This window comes from Terrapene carolina, unplaced genomic scaffold, assembly GCF_002925995.2.
Source record: "Terrapene carolina triunguis isolate 2854851 unplaced genomic scaffold, T_m_triunguis-2.0 Scaffold96, whole genome shotgun sequence".
Classification (NCBI taxonomy): domain Eukaryota; kingdom Metazoa; phylum Chordata; order Testudines; family Emydidae; genus Terrapene; species Terrapene triunguis.
The window spans coordinates 17,481,919-17,505,118 of record NW_020664447.1 but is presented as its reverse complement, the minus strand read 5'-3'; the positions used below and the strand labels follow the sequence as shown (position 1 = coordinate 17,505,118).

General features: G+C 39.2%; 1 protein-coding gene across 1 annotated transcript in view; it reads left to right on the top strand.

Annotated features, from left to right (window-relative positions):
* The window catches only part of NELL1 (neural EGFL like 1), a 437,981-nt gene that overhangs the window by 175,809 nt on the left and 238,972 nt on the right, over nt 1-23,200 (top strand). The window contains exon 13 of the mRNA XM_026651341.1: nt 11,929-12,054. Within this exon, the coding sequence (XP_026507126.1) occupies nt 11,929-12,054 (126 nt within the window). The remainder of the gene's footprint in view (nt 1-11,928; nt 12,055-23,200) is intronic.

Genomic DNA, 23,200 nt, shown 5'->3' with positions numbered 1-23,200 from the left:
ATGGATTGTGTAATAGGGAGGTTAATAGCATTTGGGACCATTTTTAAAAATGCATCCTATACTTTGTGCTGTTAATCTTTACTCTTCCTTTGAATCCAGCCCTTTTTCCATTATCCTGTCCTTGGCAATGATGTCAAATGTGTTACTTTGCCTCCAGATGGAGGCAGGTGCAGATAGATGGCTTCCCACTGCTTAATTACAATGCTTCCTTCTGGCCTTGGAATCTATGCATTAAGCAGCCTTGCTATTAAGTGCCTGGGTGAAACAGTGACAGCTTTGCATCTCACCAAGCTTCTTCTGTAAAGTTTTATCCAAAGAGACAGCTCCTTTGCCAAGAATGGGCTTGGTCTGCAAAGTGCCGAGAGCCCACAACTCTTAGAATATCTCCATTTATTTATTTATATCTATCTCCTAGAACTGGAAGGGACCTTGAAAGGTCATCGAGTCCAGCCTCTTGCCTTCACTAGCAGGACCAAGTACTGATTTTTGCCCCAAATCCCTAAATGGCCCCCTCAAGGATTGAACTCGGAACCCTGGGTTTAGCAGGCCAATGCTCAAACCACTGAACTATCCCTCCCCTGGGCCTGATTTGAGTTAAATCCAGTAATTTGAGAATAACTCCATTTTTTTAGTTAATGGAATTACACTGGTGTAAGTGGAATCTGAATCAGACCCATTAGTTCAGCTGTGGCTCAGGGATGCTTGACACAGCTGAAGATGACACACCAAGTGCCCTTTGCACTCCTCTGATATTGGGGCTAATGTGTACTGGGCCAGTCCCCTGGTGTAAATGAGAGCTCTAACCTGTGGCAGCTGCCAACAGTCTGTTAAGGGTTTGTTATAGCAGTTGACTATCAGAAAGGAGCCTTAGCTATTTCCCCAATCACCGGTCATGTCCTCTATAATAGTAGCCTTGAGCGGTGATGGTACAAGGAGGCAATATAGCAATCTTACGCCATCCAAAAATTCCCCACTGCAAGGGTGATTCTCTGGGTTTAAGGCTGAGTTGCTCTGGTAGAGCAGTGCATAGCAGCCAAAGCTGGCTCAGGATGGGGAACCATTTATGGAGCAGGAGTTTAGGTTACTCACTACCTTACCGGCTCATACTCAATCATTTGAGAAAATACTTCTCTCATTACCATGGCCTTTTGCAATACAACTTGTGGAGGAGGCAGTTAAACAGAGGCTTTGAAGAGAAGTCTTTACACCCACTCAGATCCACCACTTTATAACCTTTTGTGTTGTGCTATCTTCTAAACACATACTCATGGCACACTTCCAAAGAGCAATTTAAAAGAGTAAAAGGCTGAATAATACTGGGTAAAAACAATTGGGATTTCAGTTTGGCTCTAAACACTGGTGACTTTGCTATTATTTTCAATTTAAAAAAGGATAGTCTTAATTTCTTTTAGTTAATTGCTATGATATATTTGAGCAATTGACTGAGTGTGTCCTGTTATCCAAAACCTGGATTTCCCCAATGTTTCCATTCTGCTTTTTATTATTTTTAATCTGCTTTCTCTAAGCTGTATTATCATATGTGAATTCCAGCTGCATATTTTTAAAAATAATTTATTTGTAACTGTCATAGCTACCTTATGAATAAGTTATCAACCAACCCTGGGAACTATACTGGCAAATATTTTTTTAAAATAATGTTTATACGACTATGAATATTTCCCATTAATGCATTTATCAAACAGTTGCAGCCATTCACTTAGGTTTAAGAAGAGATTTCCTTTCTATTAATGCCTCCTCCCCTGCAAAAACCCAACATTACTTGATTTTTTTAATACTAATGCAGCAGCATTCCAACTAATTTTAATTATCTTTTACGACAGCAATTTCATCTTATATAACCCCTTCTGCTAAGAAAGGCACTTAAAAATACAGACCCTTAATAATATACCCAACTGTACCAAGCTAATGATGAGACGTGAAGGGAAAAATGAGGGCATCTTCAATCATGATTTAAAAAGTGGCACTGTTCCTGATATCCTTAGGCAGGGAATTCTAAAAAGGGATTATGCTAAATTTAGGTACCAGGATGATGGGATTTTGGGGGAATGGTGAGACAAGTGACCTCAGCTGACACATGCTGGGTGCAAGAGGGTGACCAGATTAATTGAGGCTCAGGTTGTGATGAGCTTTACAGGTTTAAAAAAAACCAGTGTCGCATAACTAGATTGATAATTGGTGCATCTGAGCTTGAATTGAAATTGTGAGAACATTAACAAGAGAGAGGGGATGAGGAGAAGTAGGCACGTGCTGTACCCTGGCAATATTCTGAAGGTGATAGAAGGCCAAATTCACCAAGTCAGAGCACATTTTAGCAAGCAGATGCCCTGTAAGAATGGCTGCTTGCTGGACTGTTCCCAAATGTAATAGAGAAAATAAGCACTTTAGGAATATTAGAAGTCCTTAGACTGAAGACAACTATCATCTGAAAGCGTGCCAGTGAATACCTTTACTTAATGTAGCCAATAGGTTAAAAAAAACTTCAACCCCAACAGCATTAAAATGATCATTTATACTTTCAAAACAGCTGTAACAAAACACCATTTTCTCCAATAGAGAGAAGTTGTTTATATTTACATGGCTGGAAAGGGGAGGAACATGCAGGTCTGATTTTGGTTTTTCAATGGGTGTAAAAGGGGACAATGTGGCCTGTACTATAGAGAATACTGTGCCTGCCTGAGGCACCATGGCCTCTAGAAGCTTCCACACAGCTCATGCCACACTGCTTTCCAGCCTCAGTTTAGTCTTAACAGGAGTTGGAATTGGGAAGATTACAAGGTCCATATGATCATGTGCAGCTAAAATTCAAGGAGTTTCTGGACAGTTTCCAAAGGAACAAACACTGGGAGAGCTTAGGTTAAATCATTAAATTAATCATTCATTTAGCTTATCCAGGGCCAAATCCAGAGGTGAGTCTAAGTAGGTGTAATTTACACACAAGTATTATAATTTATTATTAATGTTACAGTGGCTTTTAGGAACCTCAATCACTGTGCTAGTGCCTGACCACCGGGGAGTCTATATGTCAGACAAGAGCTAACATCTAAGAGGGAGAGGGAGGATAATTTAATTCACACTTTCTTTCATCTTCTCAAGAAGTATGTTGTTCTAGCTAAGGCCTAGCCTACATATGAAACTTTTACCAGTAAAACTTGTTCAGGTAGGGGTGTGATTTGATTTTTTAAATCAGTATAATTATACTGGAAAAAATCCTAGTGGATTTATGGATGTATGTATGTAGTTATACTGCTATATGGCTAAACAGATGTAGTTATACTGCTATAAAGGTGACGTATTCCTCTGCCTGTACAGAAATAGCTATATAGGTATTAAAGCACTTTTGTACAGATATAGCTGCACCCACCTGCAGGGATTATGCTGCTTTGATTATGCTGGTATAGTTAAAGAAGTACAACTTTCTAGAGTAGGCAAGGATCTAGAGTCTCTTTAGATTCTCTTAAGGCTTTTTTTATCATTCATTTATTTATTATGTTTTATTTTTGTCAAAGTCAGTGGCGACTAGCCATTTGGAGCATCCAAATAGAGACTGACAAAATGCTAGTAGAAATAAGTAGGTTTTGAGGCAGAATTTGAAGATGAAAGGCTGTGGAGAAATGAGTCTCTCTCAGGCATGGGGTGCAGTGGATCTGTGTGAAAAGAATGCACAGTTGTGAGTGGGAGAAGGAGACTAAAGGAGCTGAAATCAAGTGAAACTGGTAAAGGATGGAGTGACTAAGAACAGTTAGAAATGAGAGGCAAGATCTAAGAAGGGCAGAGTGATCGAGAACATTGAAGATGAGGAGTGAATATGATAGGAAGCCAGTGGAGCAAGAATACTCTGATATCTGGGGTGGTTTTTATTAGGTTGATTGGGACTCCAGGATACCTCTTATATTCCATTATTTAGAATACTTTACTTTTGTGGTCTCACCAAGCTTTCAACATACATTAAGATCTGCTGTGGGCCTTTCAGGAGCTTACCAGTGAGGCTGTTAGTCCTGCTGGCAGAAAAAAGTCCTAGGTCATTTAGACCGGAGGCTAACATGACTGTGGACAAGGGCAAGGTACAGCATATGTCTTAAAAACAACCCATACCCCTTTTTCATGTTCCACATAACAGGCAGCATCCATTTCTAGTGGCAGGGGTCAGAGAAGAGAAATTTTGGAGTTGGGAAGGGGAAGAGGAGTTCTGGGATGTGCTCCCCTTCAAAGTGTTTGCAGTTTAAGATGAAATTTGGCACAATGTGATCCCAAATAAGAAAGCAAAGGAGAGGAGTTTTTTAATGGCAGCATTTGATTCTGAAATTAAGCCTGGCAGGTAGAAAGATCCTGCATGGATTTCCAAAGATATTGCCTATTGTTGTGCTGGAACACTTTTTATTTATTTATTTATTTATTTTGATAAATAAATGTTACTGCCTCCCATTACATAAGCACTAGAATCTCAAACAACTAGTGATGACGTTAACCCTGTCTAAGAAGGTTATTTTAAAATGCATGCAATTACCAATGGGTCATTTGAATTGTTTTGCCTGCAAGGTTATTCTGACAGGCTGCATATTTGTATTACACCTAGCAGCCTCAAAGATAGGGGTAAAAAAACCACATAATTTCATTAGGGCACCAGGCATCGAAAAAGGAAGATCTGGACAGTCTTTTTTTTTTTTTTTTTTTTTAATTGCTAATGTTTTTACAATATGGTGGGGCAGTCTGAGCAATCAGGTGGAAGACTCACCTCAGTGATTAGACTGGTGAAGGGAGTTGGTCTGCATATCAATATATACAGAGGGTCATATTCTGTGTCTGCTTACTTAGGTGCTTATGGGGTTAACACAGTGAAAATAATTAGTCCAATTCATCCCAAGGGAAAATAGACACAACTCCCTTTGCTGTAACAGGAGTTGCACCCACTTTACGTTAAAGATGAAGTTGGCTTGATATGACTCAAAACAGCAGAGAAACTGAACAGAGTACATCACTGTAAGCTGTGTATAATATATATTTGTGGCAATATGTCTCCACAGTGAAACTCTGAGAGGGGAAGTGGGTCCATTCACTGTAAAGATTCACATGGCCAAACCACATGTAGGAGAGGAGCAGCTGGCTACATGAGCTAATTTGCTCCCAAACCCAGCATTAGGTACTACCATGTCTATTTGCGTTCCATAGCTCCACAACACATTGGGGCTGAGGATTCATTGGCTGGTCTACACTGGGGGGGGGGATCGATCCAAGATACGCAACTTCAGCTATGCGAATAGCGTAGCTGAAGTCGAAGTACCTTGGATCGAATTACCTGGGGTCCAGACGGCGTGGGATCAATGGCCACGGCTCCCCCGTCGACTGCGCTACCGCCTCTTGCTCTGGTGGAGTTCCGGAGTCGACGGTGAGCACGTTCGGGGAGCGATAGATCGCTTCTTAATGAGACGCGATATGTCGATCCCGGATAAATCGATTGCTACCCGCCGATACGGCAGGTAGTGAAGACATACCCAGACCACTGTATTTCAGCACATTTGCAGGTGAGGAAAAACTCTTTTAGAGTGAGTGTTACTTTTTTCAGCATACAGCTAATATTGTTTTAGCGCTAGAAATGTACCAGGGGTACATACTCAATATGTTAATTTATCTTGCTTTCTTTCCTCTTGGAGCAGGCTTGATTTTTCAGGGTTTACTTCCGAATTCATTTGCCTTCCCTATTGTACCTAAAATGGATTTCTCCCAACTTTTAACTGAATTGAATGTGTTTACCTGATGTACATTTAATAACTCAATAGTATTACAATTTATATATATTTAATTATTTTTATAGTAATAACATTTCTTTTCCCTTGACTCTCTAATTTTCTCCTGCCTCCCACCGCGCACCCTCCCTACCCCCATAGATGTTGATGTCATGGAGGGTTGCACAAGAATAAGGTCATTCATAGTGATATTTTCTGGCATTTAAAAAAAATTAGGAATGATTAGACAGCAACTCTTCAACATTGAGGCTGATAGGGAACTGTCCTATGCTGATCACCTGGAAAATAGAGGGCCAGATCCTCTGCTAGTGTAAATTAAGGCAGCCCCATAGAGGTCAATGGATCTATGCTGATTTGCACCAGCCAGGCATCTGCCCCAGAGTAGTGCTTCTGTTTCCATTTTTATTATTAACATCACCTTTTTGAGTACATGAATCCTATTTTAGGGACAGAGGAACTATAAACCCTAAGTGGGCTGCTATATTGTACTGAGCATTGCACTAAGGAGCAATACCCTCGCTCTCCTTATGAAACCAAACTATACCCCATAATTCAGTGATCCTCATTGAAAACCTCTAGCCCAAATGTGTCTTTGTTATTGTAGAGAACTAGCTTATGCAGATGGAAGTTGGTGATATGTGAAGGATCATTATGCTGTGTCAAGTTTCATTTTAAAGACCATATGTAGACCTTTTTCAAAGGAAAACAAACTACTTCACCAGCCTAGAGAGAAACATAAATCATGTATTTTTTATCACCTCAAAAGACCACCAGAAGATGAGCTCTGATATTTCAAATACGACAAGCAATCTATACGCATGAATCACAATGAGTTCTATTACACCCATGCTGATGCATACCACTGAGTGGTTTATGGATGCTACTCTAACAATGTTAAGTAAAAAAACCAAAGCTTTTTGTCGTGGATATCTAGTCCTACACAAGACTTTGCCAGAAATTGTGGGCTAAGTAAATGGCCCTAGCACTACTCCTCAGACTTTGTCCCAATAAAATACTGTTGCCAACTTGTGACTTCTGATCACTACTCCCTGAAAAAGCAACACATTGATTAGGCTTAAAAGTACTACAAAGGCAGTGGAGAATATAAAGAATTGAAAGTTGTAGCCCAATTTTTTAATGGTTATTAATTATTTTTGATTTCCAATTAATTCTCATTTAAAGATCTGGGGGATTGTGGAGTTCTAGTCTCTGAATTAGGCACAACAGAACCAAGGTTATTAAGTTCAGTATCTGGTTGGGAACCTCATTGCACAATGAAGCAGAGTTTTAACAACTTTTATTAACACAATTAGTAAAGACACAAAAGCTCCAAACCTCATAAAAAGATAGCAAAAATGCAGCATTAAGGTGATGTCTCATACCATTCCTTATGTATGTACTCATATACTTACATACTCACACCCTTCTTTGGTGATCTGGTGCCAAGAGACTAAGAAACTGCTCTGTCCTTGGCATGCCAAATGATGGTCCAGGTCCAAATCAGTTGATGACAACTTCCTGGTACAAGTGCTGGAGGAACCAACTAGGAGCCATGCTCCTCTTGACCTGCTGCTTACAAACAGAACAGGGAAGAAATGGTAGGGGAAGTAGAAGTGGGTGGCAACCTGGGCAGCAGTGACCATGAGATGGTTGACTTCAGGATCCTGACAAAAGGAAGAAAGCAGAGTAGCAAAATACGGACCCTGGACTTCAGAAAACAGACCTAGACTCCTTTAGGGAACTGATGGGCAGGATCCCCTGGGAGGCTAATATGAGGGGGCAAGGAGTCCAGGAGAGTATTTTAAAGAAGCCTTATTGAGGGCACAGGAACAAACCATCCCCATGTGCAGAAAGAATAGCAAATATGGTAGGTGACTAGCTTGGCTTAACAGTGAAATCTTTGGTGAGCTTAAACTCAAAAAGGAAGCTTACAAGAAGTGGAAATTTGGACAGATGACAAGAGAGGAATATAAAAATATTGCTAGAGCATGCAGGGGTGTAATCAGGAAGACCAAGGTACAATTGGAGTTGCAGCTAGCAAGGGATGTGCAGGGTAACAAGAAGGGTTTCTACAGGTATGTTAGCAACAAGAAGGTCAGGGAAAGTGTGGGACCCTTACTGAATGGGGGAGGCAACATAGTGACAGATGATGTGGAAAAAGCTGAAGTACTCAATGCTTTTTTTGCCTCGGTCTTCACAGACAAGGTCAGCTACCAGACTGCTGCACTGGGCAACGCAGTATGGGGAGGAGTTGAGCAGCTCTCAGTGGTGAAAGAACAGGTTAAGGACTATTTAGAAAAGCTGGACATGCACAAGTCCATGGGTCCAGATCTAATGCATCCAAGGGTGCTGAGGGAGTTGGCTGATGTGATTGCAGAGCCATTGGCCATTATCTTTGAAAATTTGTGGTGATCGGGAGAGGTCCCGGACGATTGGAAAAAGGCAAATATAGTGCCCATATTTAAAAAAGGGAAGAAAGAACCCCGGGAACTACAGACCGGTCAGCCTCACTTCAGTCCCTGGCAAAATCATAGAACAGGTCCTCAAGGAATCCATTTTGAAGCACTTGGAGGAGAGGAAGGTGATCAGGAACAGTCAACATGGATTCACCAAGGGCAAGTCATGCCTGACCAACCTGATTGCCTTCTATGATGAGATAACTGCTCTGTGGATATGGGGAAAGCTGTGGATGTGATATATCTTGACTTTTGATACAGTCTCCCACAGTATTCTTGCCAGCAAGTTAAAGAAGTATGGATTGTACGAATGGACTATAAGGTGGATAGAAAGCTGGCTAGATTGTCGGGCTCAATGGGTAGTGCTCAATGGCTCGATGTCTAGTTGGCAGCCGGTATCAAGCGGAATGCCCCAGGGGTCGGTCTTGTTCAACATCTTTATTAATGATCTGGATGATGGGATTAATTGCACCCTGAGCAAGTTCGCAGATGACACTAAGATGGGGGAGAGAGGTAGAGAGGTTACCTAGGGAGGTGGTGGAATCTCCATCCTTAGAGGTTGTTAAGGCCTGGCTTGACAAAGCCCTGGCTGGGTGTTGGTCCTGCTTTGAGCAGGGGATTGGACTAGATGACCTCCTGAGGTCTCTTCCAACCCTAATATTCTATGATTCTATGATCCCATGCCCCACTCCCCCATATTAAATGGTGGTCTGGCCTATTATAGGGCCTAGAGCCTATCATGAATATTAATTTAAAATGCCTATCCTCCCTTGTCCATATCTAACTTCCTCACCCAAATAATGTTGGAGTTTCTCTTTCCTATAGATTAGTGTATTAATAATGTCAACTAATTATCATATACACCTCTACCCCGATATAACGCGACCCGATATAAAACGAATTCAGATATAAAACGGTAAACCAGCTCTCTGGGGGGGTGGGGCTGCGCACTCCGGCCGATCAAAACAAGTTCGATATAACGCGGTTTCACCTATAACGCGGTAAGATTCTTTGACTCCCAAGGACAGCCTTATATCGGGGTAGAGGTGTACATCAGTTTGTTGCCAAGGCAAGTTCACGGTTAAGCATTTGCCAACATTTTATCCTAAAATATCCAAGCTTAGCATAAGTTCAGTGTTCTTGTGATTACTTGGTATCATTATGCATAAACTCCCGACTTAAGCTATTCCCTGTTCCCCAAGACTCAGGATAACTGTTGGGCCATTTACCTGGGCAGAAGTTCAGTGGTCTCAAAGTTTTATGCTAACTGCTTAGTTAGTGTCTTATGAGATACAGGCCTGACTAAAATAAAATGCTAAAGCTAGCTTTATGGGCTACAAGGGGCAATATGGAATATAAGAGAAAAAGGCACAAAACAAGATTGAGGATGGGCCTATGTGAGTGGCAAAAGAGGGGAGAGGGCTTCATCTCACTCCTTACACCTCTTTTGCCAGGCTCAGACTCGGACGAAGTCTTTTCACTACCTGAACATAAGGACTGCTGCTGCAAACTAGTAATCAAATCGACTTTTGAAGTTCTTAGTCTCCTTTATGAGTTTTAACAGGATCAATGTGCCACATAGATATTTTTCTCGGGGTTGTAAATTTCCTTTTAACCACTGGTAACCTGGAAGCAGCCTTATTTATTTATTTATTTGGGGGGGGGGGGTGTTAGCATTTTTCTTATAGTGAATCAAAATGCCAATTAATTTCTCCATCTTCAACATTTTCCAATACCCCCATTTTTATTTTTTTGGATCATTGTCCAAAGACTTCCTTAATGAAGCTAGAGACAAGTGTGGGGTAATTTTCAGGTGAATTGGTTTCTGTTTTGATGTTCTTGTGTTTTTTCAGGCATCTTTCTCTTCCCTCTTATGCCAGAAAATTAGTAGACATGCAAGAGCAAAATCCCTTAAAGCTAAGCCAAAAGCCTGTTAAAAAGAGGCAGCAAGTGTAGCAATGTATGTCCCAGGTGGCCCTAGCATGCACTGATGTGATAAGTAGACATGGGGGGATTTTTCTTGGCATTTGCCTTTTGTATCCTGCTGCTTTTGACATTTTTATACATTTTATCAAGAGGCTCAGCATCAGAAACAACAAGAATGAGGATAGCGGGCTAGCTCAAGGTGTTTGTAAGGGGATGTGGAGTCCTTTGCTTCCAGGCCATCATTTCAAATTCAGCCCAGGTTGGTAGTGATCAAAAGTCAGTACCAACTAACAGCTGTTTGGTGGCCAATATGAAATGATTTAGTTAGTGGTCCCAGTCTAGTTCCTCGTGGACAGCTGTCCAATAGCATAGAAACCATGAGCACAATTGGCATGTTTGTTGAAACTCGCAGCACAAAGCCTAGGGACTGTATCAGCATGGAAACAGAACTGCTTTCTCACCCTTACAGGTTCCTTCAGACCAGAGTTGTGGCATGTGGTAGGAGGGCTCTGGGGAAGCATGCAGTGTTGCTGTCTGATCTGTACCTATACAGTGGAGATAAAGAGACTTCAGTCTCCAGTGCTGCTGTCAATTCAGTTTCTTGAGCATGGACTTTCAATAAAATAACTTGTAAGGAGAATGTAATAAGAAAAAATGGGTCTGAGTCTCCTTTCACTTACGCTGACATACATAAATCAAGAGTAAATCTTCTGAAGTCAATAGAGTTGCTTCATAGAAAACTGGTGTCAGTGAGAGAAAAATCAGTCCCAATCAGAAAAAAGCCATTGTTCAGTCCTGAAGTAGAAGTACCTTATATTTTGGGGGAAAAGATTGCCTCTAAGTGAGCTCTACAATATTTAGTTTATGGCAGTTTTAGTCCCCCTTCTCCGGCAACAAAAATTGTTTTGAGTTGTGGCCTTGCAAGAGATATGGTGATCCACTAATAACAAATAGAGTTGTAGGGCCAGGTCCTTGGCCCTGTTAAATCTGCTTTGTCCCACTGGGATGATGCAAAGCAGATAAAAAGCTGGTTTAAGTGGCCATGTGAGATTCCTAGTTGTGTAGGAGGATTCTTCAGTGGCACAGCGCTGAAGTAACTGGCCCAGTTCTACCTACCTTCTTGTAGTCCACAGCGTAGGGCTGTGTCAGGGGAATGGAGACATGACCTGAAGTGCTGTTGTGTTATAGTGATCCTAGGCTCCCGGAAGGGCCCCTTGGTAGCTGTTACAGCTCGTGCAAATTAGGAACTTGCAAAATCAGAGCACCTTTTTGCTACATAACAATATTTCATATCTGTCCAGCACTACTCCTGACTGATACTGTGAGACTTGGTTCACAAAGTATCATTTTATGTGGAGCTACTGCATCTTCATATTCTAGCTTCTTTATGGGGGCAGAGCTAAAGTTGTCTGGGTGTATTGTTTGGGAAGCAGTACTTGAACTATTCATCTCCTGGTTCTTTTTAGTTTGTGATTATTTTTGTTGTAATGCTAACATTGTCTAAGAAAATATGGGGAAGGACCTTAATTCAGTATTTCCTGGTTTTCCAGCAGTTAACTTTAGGGTTGGAAGTGTATAGCAGAGAGACATTATTGTGTTTCAGCAGCCTTAACTCCACCTTAAGAAAGCTTTTGCTACTAAATTTATGCTAGTATTAGAGTTTGACATTGCTTTTTTGAGGTTCTTCTGGGGCTTGTAATTGCAATTTCTCTTCTCTTATTTCAGAATTGAGTCATTGTGAGCATTTAACTGTGCAATTGACTGGTTCTTTCCCCCCCCCTCAGATATTGATGAGTGCGCTGCGAAGATGCATTATTGTCATGCCAATACAGTGTGTGTTAACCTGCCTGGATCATATCGTTGTGACTGTGTCCCCGGATACATCCGTGTGGATGATTTTTCATGTACAGGTGAGCTTTTAAAGTCTTTTTATAAGAGCACCATGGTACTCTATTTCTTGTGTACTGACCAATTCGCTAACAAATCACCCCTCTGGAATACAAATTATAGTTGGCCCTGAGCAGGTATGTAAGTGGGTGAGAATGCACAAGGAGCCTTCCTTCCTTTGCACACTTTTAGGGGACAGATACAGAATGACCCAAAGAGCTCAGGCACTGTTCATGGTTAACACCATCAGTTTAGGTGGTCTACCTGGGAGGAATGAAGGTGGCAGTATGGCATCTGTCCATCTTACTTCTGCATTGCATTACCAATGGAACTGACTGAGTGTAGGGGAAGCTCATAATGCATCCAGTTTCTAGCCTTGAAGGGTACCATGATGTTACTCCACACACCCATCGCTTCACTAAGGCTGAGAATTATCCATCCCATGCTTCAGACCAGTGCAGTGTTTTTTGGGGTGGGGAGAGGAGAGGGTATTCCACATGTTTCTGAGGGGAAGAAGGAAATGTTTCTCTAGCAGTTCTTTGGAGTTGCTCAATGGTTTGAAACACCAGAAATAGTGATGGAGGAGATGAATTAATGAACAGAATCAAGGAACAGTGGTCAAAGATGTGAAGCTGTAGGTGAATTGTATAGGTCATACCAGATGAATACTGATTAAACCTTTATTCCACACCACACAATCCTGTATTCTGTAGAGGCTACGTTTGCTGCAGATAAACTAATCAAAAATGTTAGAGAGTTTGACAGTTTTACTGAGATTAAATTTTGTATCCTTCTGCTGTAAAGCCAGTGGCCTCAGTTGCCATGAGTCCAACACTACAGAGCTCAAAGGAAGAAGAAAATTATAAGTACTATAACAAATAAAATGACCTAAAATCGTTTTACTATACATAAAAATATCATGACTTTACAATCTGATATCTCAGATATTCTGGGACAGAAAGATATAATTATATCAGTTTACCACATAGATACCATCCTAGATATAGTGATATTTGTGTCCATATCTGTATAATGCCCTTAGGCATTTGTTTGTCTGACTGTCTGGAACATGTTAGTGTTAATGCTGGAGGTTCATATTTCTACTGTTTCTAGGTCTATGACGCAGATTACTCAAGGGTAGAGAACAAATACAATAGTTTTATACATTGAAGTAGATAAATTTTTAATAACTGTCAGCAAAATCAGTCCTTAAAAGTCTTAGGGGATCTTGGATGACTCTTTATTTCCATGTACACATCTGAAGGAGGTTTCACTGACTATCAGAAAAACTATTTCTCCAGAATGTGAGAGTCTCTTGAAGTGCTCTGTCCTATCCATACCTGAAATAACCTCTTTAAATGAGAGCCCTCAATCAAGGCTGTGTTCAGAACTATTTTGGTGTGTCACAGCCTCATATGGTAGGGGCAGCATCAGACATATTTACTGAAATAGAAATAAGAAAACTTGACACAACCCCAGGTTTTGATATTATATTGGGCAGTCTGTTCTCTCAAGTAGAAAGATGGCCAAGAAATGTTCAATATGAGAGTGATTATTCCAGGGTAGAAATCATGCTATAATGTACACATTATCCTTAGGGAAAGTCATAGACACTATCTATTTCATGATGACAGCACGTCTTATCATTATATCTAGCACCAGGTAGCTTATAGAAGCTTTAGAAAAGTCCTCCTCACTTCTTGACAATTTACATTCAACAGATATTTTTTTTCAGACAGTTGTGTTTCTCTAAAGCCCTTTCTCTGCCTTGTAAGTAAGCCCTGTGTTCTCATCGATCTTTTACAAACTATTATGCAGGAAAAATGTCAGCCATTGAATTTTGTAGGGTGCTTTCTTCTGACCCCTTGTACACCAAATAGGGTAATCATTTTTATAATGATGGTAAACCTTTTTGATAGTCTGACACTAGTTTTCTAATTCCCTAATAATGCTTTCATTCCAGCAAGACAGTGTCATTAGACATGGAAATGATTTAAATGGAAATGATTTAAAACAGAGTATTTGTGATTTACAACAAAAGTGTGGAGTAATAAGACAAGTGCTTGACAGTAATGGGTGAACAATCATTTGCTGCATAGACACACACAAATCTCTGTAAAAGTAAGAAATAATGGAATGAGTGAGAACAAATATTCCATGCAGTTTTCATTACCTTGCTAAAACCATTTATTTTTTGGCATCACGAGTAGGAATACTGAAAGGGAGCATTCATTCCACATAGTTTAGGAGAAGCTTGGTTGAACTGGTAGTTCATAATTAGAAATAATAGCGAGTTAAAATGATAAATGTATTTAAATTAAGTAATTGCGCAATGGAAGAAATATTCCTTTCTTCGTATTTGCCTTATATGAATGTAGCTTAGAAAATAAATGTAGCAAATACTTAGCTTATGCCTCCAGACATCAGTTGCTGCTACTGATGTCTTTACAAGCAACATTGAATGCAGCAATTACTCAGCTATGTAATGTATTCCTAGTTACTGAGTCAAAGCAAATGGGAAGCTCTGGTTTTGGTGAATTATGTATTTTGGAACCAATCCTGAGAGCCTTGCTTATGTGAGTATTCGGATTTCTTCAATGGTACCACTTATGTGTAAGGCAAGCAAGCAAGTGTGGTCTCTTTAGACCCAGAGACTTATCAATATAAACCTTCCTGGGTTTCCTATTTTATTTTCCAAGATATGGGAACAGTGCTGAGTTTATTTTATATAATACTGAGCTAAAAGCAGAAGTTCTAGTGCATAGAGTAAGTAGCATCCTTCTTCTGGAATAACTGGCAAAGGGCCCAATTGTGCAAAGTACTGTGAGCTTTCAACTGCTACTGAAGTTATTGGGCCAGATTTGGTGAAGTCCAGAGGACCATCAATTCCCATTGATATCAATGGGAGTTGAAGGCACTGACTACCTCAGAGGAAGTGCTCAGAACATCACAAGATGTACATTAACAATTAAGGCATGAAGCTGTATATTTAAAATGATAAACTGAATGCAAGTGATGATTATCTCAAACTCTGCATTCAGTTTTAAAATGATATAATGTAGATTGGAGTCACTAAACAGCCTTAGCTCGCATATAAGCACCAGAGCTGGTGTGATGGGGTTTGCCCCAGGGTATTTTCTCATCATTCTGTTCAGACCTGTGATGCTCTTGACCTACATTCATCAGCAAAGGTATGTTAATATTTTGTAGTCTCCTATTCCTGGAGCTGTGAGTTGTGTATATTAATTAAGCCTTTCGATGAAAGACAGCTTTATTAACAAAAGTTATTCCTCAGTAAGAAGCTTCTTGCAATCTTACTTCATTATATTCACATGTTGGTTAACTACTGTAAGTTAAATCGTGTCCCAGCCCACTCAGTAAGTGGGAGCAAACATACTTCTTTGTGTCTTCAGTTACTGGAATCTACTGACTAGAGAAATCTACTTCCAAAAGTGGCACCATAGTGTGAGATTTACAGTCCGTCTGTACCATTTGCCAGTTAGTGCTTGCTGTTGACCACAGCATACTAACCTGCTGGCTGATAGAGATAGCCATGCCATCTAATAGGTAAGCCAGGCCACCTCGAGAAAACAGGTGGATGCAATAGCTGCCTTTTCCTAGCCATATATTTACTTTTGTGAAAAGATTCTGCCCTGTTGCTTATATTGGAAAAGAAGTCCCCTGTGATCTTTCTTGCTCTAATACACTGGCACAGGAGTTATTCCCAAATATATACTACTCTTTTCTTTCCTAAAGTGTTGTTATGAATCTTGTATTTTCATTTTTGAAGGGTTGCATCTATCCTTTGAGATTTTAGATCTTATCATATAAGCGACTTTCTCTGTATCATTCTGTGCCACAATATATTGCTTCTAACCTGCCTTCTTCCATTGCATCAGCTGAATGAATCAACTGTTTTGAAGTCTTCAAATTCTAATTTCTAAATATATAATATTTATAAGTAGAGCATGCAGGGTGAAGTCTGGCCTAGAACATATTAACACAATACGGGCCTCTGTTATGCAAGAGATCACACTTATTATCATAATAGTCCCTTTTGGCGATAAAAATCTATGACTATCAGAGAAAAGGTAAACCTAGATTTGACAAAGGATTCATCAGGGCGGGAGGAAAATCTGAAATCTTCATAAAGTCATGGTTTATGGATTATTGTAATGTAATCTAATGTGGAGTCTTTACAAACCTGATCCAGGCAAAACTCCCACTGCAGCCAGTGTAGTTGCACCTAAATGAAAGCTGTACAAAGGCCTCAAGATTTGGCCCTGTGAATATAGCAAGCATCAAAACCATTGCAAAATTGGCAGTTTTAAGTTTGAAAAGCAAGTTTTGTATTTGTACCTGGGCTGACTTAGCACGTAGATACCATGGTGATGGGTGCTATAGACTTGCTGATAATTTAGATAGACAGAATAAACTTTCAGATTTCATTCCTGCTTAGTGAATGTTATATAATTGTAGTGTTTAACTGAGATCATCGCAGCTTATACTGTTACCACATCACTTAGCTCAGAATTGCCTGTCAGTCTTTGTTTTGGTTTGTATTGTTTGTATTATTTCTTTAGCTTTGCAGAAGCGATGAATCATAAACAAATTACATATTTCCAAGAAGCAAATTCTTGTGTACTGTAACGCGACTGTTATTTTCAAAATATATCATTTACCCTAGTGTTTTTTCCTCTTGTGAAAAAAATGACTTTTGATAGAAACACACTGTTTAAAAAATAGCCTTACGATTTAAATGTTACTTAAGTTGCAATTTGAGGTATAGTGTGGTGAGACAATAGCAGATGACAGAACCTAATGACTTTTGTGGGTTATACCTTAAGTCCTTTCCCATTTGTTCTCTGTGGTATTTGGAGTAATATGTAATTTTGAATCTAATGCTTTATCCAAAGTGATCACAGTGCCTCCTGTATTACTTGATGTTGACAATAAGCAGAATGGGAGTAAAGCACAGAAGTACCTGGAATTCTGAAAAAGCTGGGCTTTGAGGGAACAAAAACTCCAGAATAGTATCTCAAAATTACAGGAATTTGATCCTATAATTTGAGAAAAAGTTGGAGAAATTGTTTGCACTTACAATAATCAGTGTCTTTACAACATGGCTGTTGTACTTTTCCTGTCAGAGCCCTGAAGTGTTGTATTTGACCCAGTAATAATAATAAATAATAATAATAATAATAATACAGCAGCTTTCACAAAGGTGAAGCGGCAGTCTGAAAGGGCAGACAACCAGCCGGTTAACCAGAATCAGAGTGTTGTTGAATAGGTCTGGAATGGACATTTTCAAATCCAGGCAACAAATAGATACTACAGCCATTCTTGCAAGGAAAACACTATCACTGAAATCTTTTCCACTAAACCCATTACCTCCCCAGCTTGTTGGTGAATTAAATAACCATTCAAAGAGGAAGCATGAACATTTTAGGTGTAAAGGCACAGATTTGCAAAGGTCTGAACAGTGTGTGGTGCATTTGCATAAACCAACACATATCATAACTAAAAATGTGGTTGTCTAGAATGAAAGAATTGAGAGAAATGAAATGACATGTACTGAATGAAGGCCAAAATTTGGGCCAGTGAGCAAACAAAAATGTTCACCAGTTGAAAAGCTTCCAAAAATATTTAGAGGGGATGTTTAAAACATTTGCCCTTGGTGATATATTGAAATTTGTTTCTTGTGGATAAAAATATTATTTGGCACTTATATAGTGCTTTATAATTTCCAAAGAGTATCCAATTATTAACTAAGTAATCCCAACTACAGCGCAGAAAGACTATTACAGAACTATTTTTCCCATTTATAGACTGGGAAATAGACCCAGCTCCAATTTATTTATTATAAATATGTATTGTGTTAGTGACTAGAGGCCTCAAACAAATCAGGGTCCCACTGTACTCATGGGAATGACTATCACTGCCTCAAAGATTTTAAAATTATTCTCCCATCTGGAAAAATGCATAGAATATGTTTAGTATGGAGGAAATATCATAAAGGATATCAAAAACTGTATAGTACCCCAGTGTATTGGGACCCCGAGGACAGAATTTGCCCTCTTGTTGTCCCTCCCCAAGCTCTCTTTAGGGTTGTATAGCTATGCACCTCCCCTTTCTCAGGGATGAGTCTTAAAAGTCCTATTTAGTCCTAAATGCTTTTGGAAGCTGATGAGACAAGGTGGGTGAGATAATATCTTTTACTGGACCAACTTCTGTTGGTGAGAGAGACAAGCTTTTGAGCTATACAGACTCTTCCTCAGGTCACTGGTCTCAGGCCACTCTTTCTTCCTTAACCAGAACTGAAGTCTAAGAAGTTTCAGTGTAAATTTATGTAAGGGTTATTGTTAACACAGAATATGTGAAATTTAATGCCTAATATACAGCATGAGATTAAACATCTAATCCCACATGCTGAATTTTCAACTTTGAAAACTGGTCCCTTAGCATCCTGAATGGAAATACGTACCCTGTTTTTACTGTTTTTAAATAATTACACAAACAACTCTCTGACTGTGACTTCATTGCCTTCCTAATACATGTAACACAAACATTAGTTTCCTGGTCTCTTTCCTTCTGGAGATCCCTGTATCAGGTGTTGGAGCGAAGGACAACACTTTGTTTCTGGTGCTAAACGGTACAATATTTTGGTTTACAGTCACGTTGGCACTTTTTCTTACAACTGTGAAGAAAAATGTGAGTTCATTCCTGGAACCTTTAAAATGTAGCTACATTTGTTTGAATCCCTAAATTGGCTGTTGGTTAAATTTAGCAGCATGAAATCTGTATGCTGATGGGCATTGCCATCACCAGCGAGCATTCATCTGCTTGGCAGGGCAAGTCAACATAAGACAGAGGCAATTTAGAATAAATCCAGCCAAATGAAAAAGGAGGCACCATAAATAAAATCACTTCAAATAGCTTAATCCAAAGCCCATTAGCTCAATGGAAGTCTTTCCATTGCCTTCATTTGGCTTGTTATCAGGCCTTAGTAGTAAACATGTGCCCAAGCTCTATTTATGACTATACTAAGAAGAAGAATTTGTTTGTATTTCCAGATCACTTTTTTTCTAAGGCCTGGAAAGTGGTGGACTAACATTAATTAATTATGCCTGTCAGCACTCCTTTGAGGCCAATAAATATTTTAATCTCCAATTTACAGAGGGGAAGTTGAGGCACAGAAAAACTGAGTAACTTGCTTATAGTCGTACTGAGGCAGGGATGGCATTGGAGACTCCATTTAATCAAACCATAAAAATTAAAGGGGGAAAAGACCTAGAAGTATGTTTACAAGAATTGAATCAACAATGAGATTTATTTCATATGAATTTACATTCTGTACAAAATCAACACAAATACATTTAAACACACTGTTCATGATCTATTGTTGTACCCTTGTCCTTCTCTCCTCATGCTCTCCATACAATTTTGTAAGCTTCTTTTTGAATCATCTGAAGTTATGTCCCAATCCTCCAAGCTTTAAATGACTCTCTATATTCTTTAATTTCCAACCTACCCCATATCATTCACTAAGTTTGATCACCAGGCGCAGTGCCTTCCTCCCTTTAAAAATTATCGGGTCAGACTGGCTTGTTGTTTGTTCTCGAAGCCTTTCACTATTGTGGGAAATATATGCCAAATAAACCGAATCTATGGTTGCAGTGACATCTGCCTCGCTGGTAAATTTCTGACTTCAAACTTGAGACACAATGGAGATACACGTGGAGGCAGTGCTAGGTTATCAAGAATATTTGGTTAATCTTTCAAGTCTTCTTGTCTAATTCATTTACTATAACTAATACTACTAAAAAACTTAATTATAGAACAGCCTGACTGAAACAATGTAAATATTTAAATTTCTTGAAACTGTGTTGCCCTCTAATTATTAAGACTAAAAATTTAGATAAATATGTATGATACAGTCTAGGATAATTAGTATTTGTTAGGTTTTCGTAGCTGCCAAGTTTTGTGCAGCTCCATTTGTGACATCATAATTATTTAGTGAAGTAATTTGCGTATTTAAAAGAAATTTGCTTACGTATGTCAACATCAAGTTAAAAAATTATGCGGTCTTATTGCTCCTTTAGCGCCAGTGAGTGAAGCTCTCTGTTTATCTACAGGGAAGCAGCAGGGCATGCTTCTCACATAAACTGCTATGCCAGCATGCCTCAGCCTTATCTGGGAGGATTTCCCCTAGGAGATACAGGGTAGTTCTGTCTTCATGGCCCATGAAGTTCTTGTCTTGTCTCCTGAGTCTGTCAATTAGTGCACAGTGTGGGAGTGCATTTGTGACATGGGGGCTGGATCTGAGACCCTAAAAAACTCATTTCCTATAGGGCCACCAACATCCATTAGAAGGGAAAAACTTGTAATCCCTGCTGAGATGGACTGGAGTCAGACTGGTGACCTACAGACACATGGTGCTGATGCATCATAGCAATATCTTGAAGCAGCCAGTTCCTCTTCATGAGTGAAGTTTGCTTTCTGGAAAGATAAGACTTGTTAAATCTTTTGGGGGGAAAATCCATGTTCCCTTTTAATGTGGAAGAGCTTTGGCTAACAGGCAGATTTACTTGGGGCATAAGACAGACAGCCTTTGGGCTGAGAGAGAGAGAGAGAGGTTTTGTTCTGCCATGTGGGTAGTTTGTAACGTGAGCTTTTTGCCTCCTAGCAATGCTTCTGGACAGAAAACCACTAACTACTTATAGCTGGGATGAAACTTTCTTTGTAGGAATATTATTACTTTTAATAAAAAAATCTGTAGCTGGGGTTTTACACCTTTCTACAAAGTGTCTGTTGCTAACCATTGTCAGAGAAAGGGGACTAGACTGCGGACAACAATGGCCTGATCCTGTCTTGCAAATCCTTCTTGTAGTCAATTGGATTTATTTATTTATATTTTTCTTTTTGTGTCGGTAATTTTCCAGTAAAGTTCAGTTTTATGAACAACAGCTCAAATTGGGGTTAAGATCCAGTTAGTGACTGGGATACTCACTAGCTTTAGCCAGTAGTTGAACTTTGTTTTCCTGGAAGAAAGTATCAGAGATGGGTAATGGCTGGAAAACAGAGTCACAGGTAAAGGAAAAGAGTGGGCACAGGGAGAGCTGACTGACTTGAAAGGTGCTATGCAGTGACAGAATAACTTTATTTTTCCTATCTAGTGGTACTAAAGAGTTGTTTTGAGCAAAGAGCAAATTCATTTGAAATGCTATGTGCTTCTCAAAATTAAGATAGCAATTTCTGAAAGTGTATTTGTGCTAAAAGGTAGATTACAAAGGGGAAAACATGGATTCCTTTTCTTGCTCAATTAGGCTGTATTTAAGAAGGCCTGAAAGTTTGTTTGTATTTAATTTGTTTATTTTTTACCTTTTGGAAATATCTCAGATGTTGAATCTTCTGTCGGATAGGCAACATACTAAACCAATTTGCAGTCCCTCTATTTCTGAGTTTTTTTTCTATACTAGAAAAGAAATGATACACACAAACTTGTGTGCCAGAAGCAGGGAGAAAGAACCCTGGCCTTGTTGGAACTTTCAGTGGTTTCTTTTCGAGCACTGAAGATATCCTTTCACTGAAAGATGTCTAATCTAACTTAAAAAAAAAATCAGTGTTTTACTCCTGCTGTAAACGTGCCTGTGCAAAAAACAAAGATGCTCAAAATGCAGTCATATTTCAACCAAATAGCTGTGAGACTCCTGCCACAATTCTAAACTTCATAGTATTTATTTTCATAGCAAGGAAAATAGCTGAGCACAAAACCAACAAATACTCTATACCGGTGCTTCGGGATCTACATGCTTGTAGGAATCTATGAAACAATTCCATTTATGCTAAAAAAAAAAAAAAATCTTACAATCTTAGCCAATGGCTTTATTCAAAATAATAAAAAATAATTGGGGCTGGATTATGCCCTTTGTCTCTGAGTTGATATTGCCAGTTGGAGGGTCTCCTTTTGGGCAGTTGTGATATGGACATCTATCCCCTAAGAACTGGACAGAGATCATAGATTTATTGCACTGAAATCATTAGCAATCCTGAAACTAGATCCACTTGGCAGACCTATGAAGAAAGCTTACATTAATGTTGCTTTTTCTTTCATACTTATTTTCTCCCTTAGAAAATACATATTTGATGTTCATAAATATTTCTGATATCTCTATCCAGGATTTAAAGAAATACAAAACAAAACACCCCCACCCCAGTTGTAAAATGTACAGTTTATTTATTTGAATTAAGGACCCAGACAATATGAAAACTCTTATCACAAACAGAAATCATGGGTCTTAAAACTGAATTGTTTGATCTTTATGGATATACAATGGGGTGTAGTTTACATTTTTTCCTTTGGTTATTGGCACTTCAAGAAAATACATGAAACACTATGTTTTATGATGTCAGTAACAGAGTGGACCGCTTCTGTCCTGGGATGCCACAAAGCATCACTGATTTTTGAGGATTAAGTTTCCATAGCTGAAACATGGTTGATGATGATGGTTAGAAATTAGCAACTCAGATTCCTTATACCAAAGGGGCTGAAGTAGCTGGATAGAACAGAATGGTTAAACAAAGTTATCTGAAAAGACCATAATCCAAGATTTTAATGAAATTTGAGAAAATCAGAAAAGGAGAAAAATTGCCTCCTGTAATGTTACCATGAATAAAAGTTCTAACATTTAAAAATATGCAGGGGCCGGGTTTTCAAAAATGCCATCTTTTTGCAAATTTTGCATCCACCGATGCATGTATGCACATTTTTGCCCTTGCAGTGAATTTTTAGTGTAAATATATGGCAGGTAGACTTATTTTTGCATGCATGTGGCTTCAGATGAGGAAGTTTGATGTGTAAGTACTAACTTAGGTAATAACTGCAGATGCAGCTAAAAATATGGTCAAGTTGTGTGTGCAAAAACATAGGCTGGGTTGATGATGCTCAGCTGAAACCCAAGTTGTGGCTGCTTATTTAGCTTCCTTTTAGATCAAATTCTGGGAACAAGTCTAAGTTTAACAAGGTACATTTGATTAGTTGCGGTTAGATTGATTATTTTTAATAAAATAATCTGTACCATTAGATTATCTCTCAGCATCAATAAATTGGGTTCAGGAACAAGGGCAGTTATTACCCTTTCTGGGTTTTGTTTTTGTACTGGAGAAAAA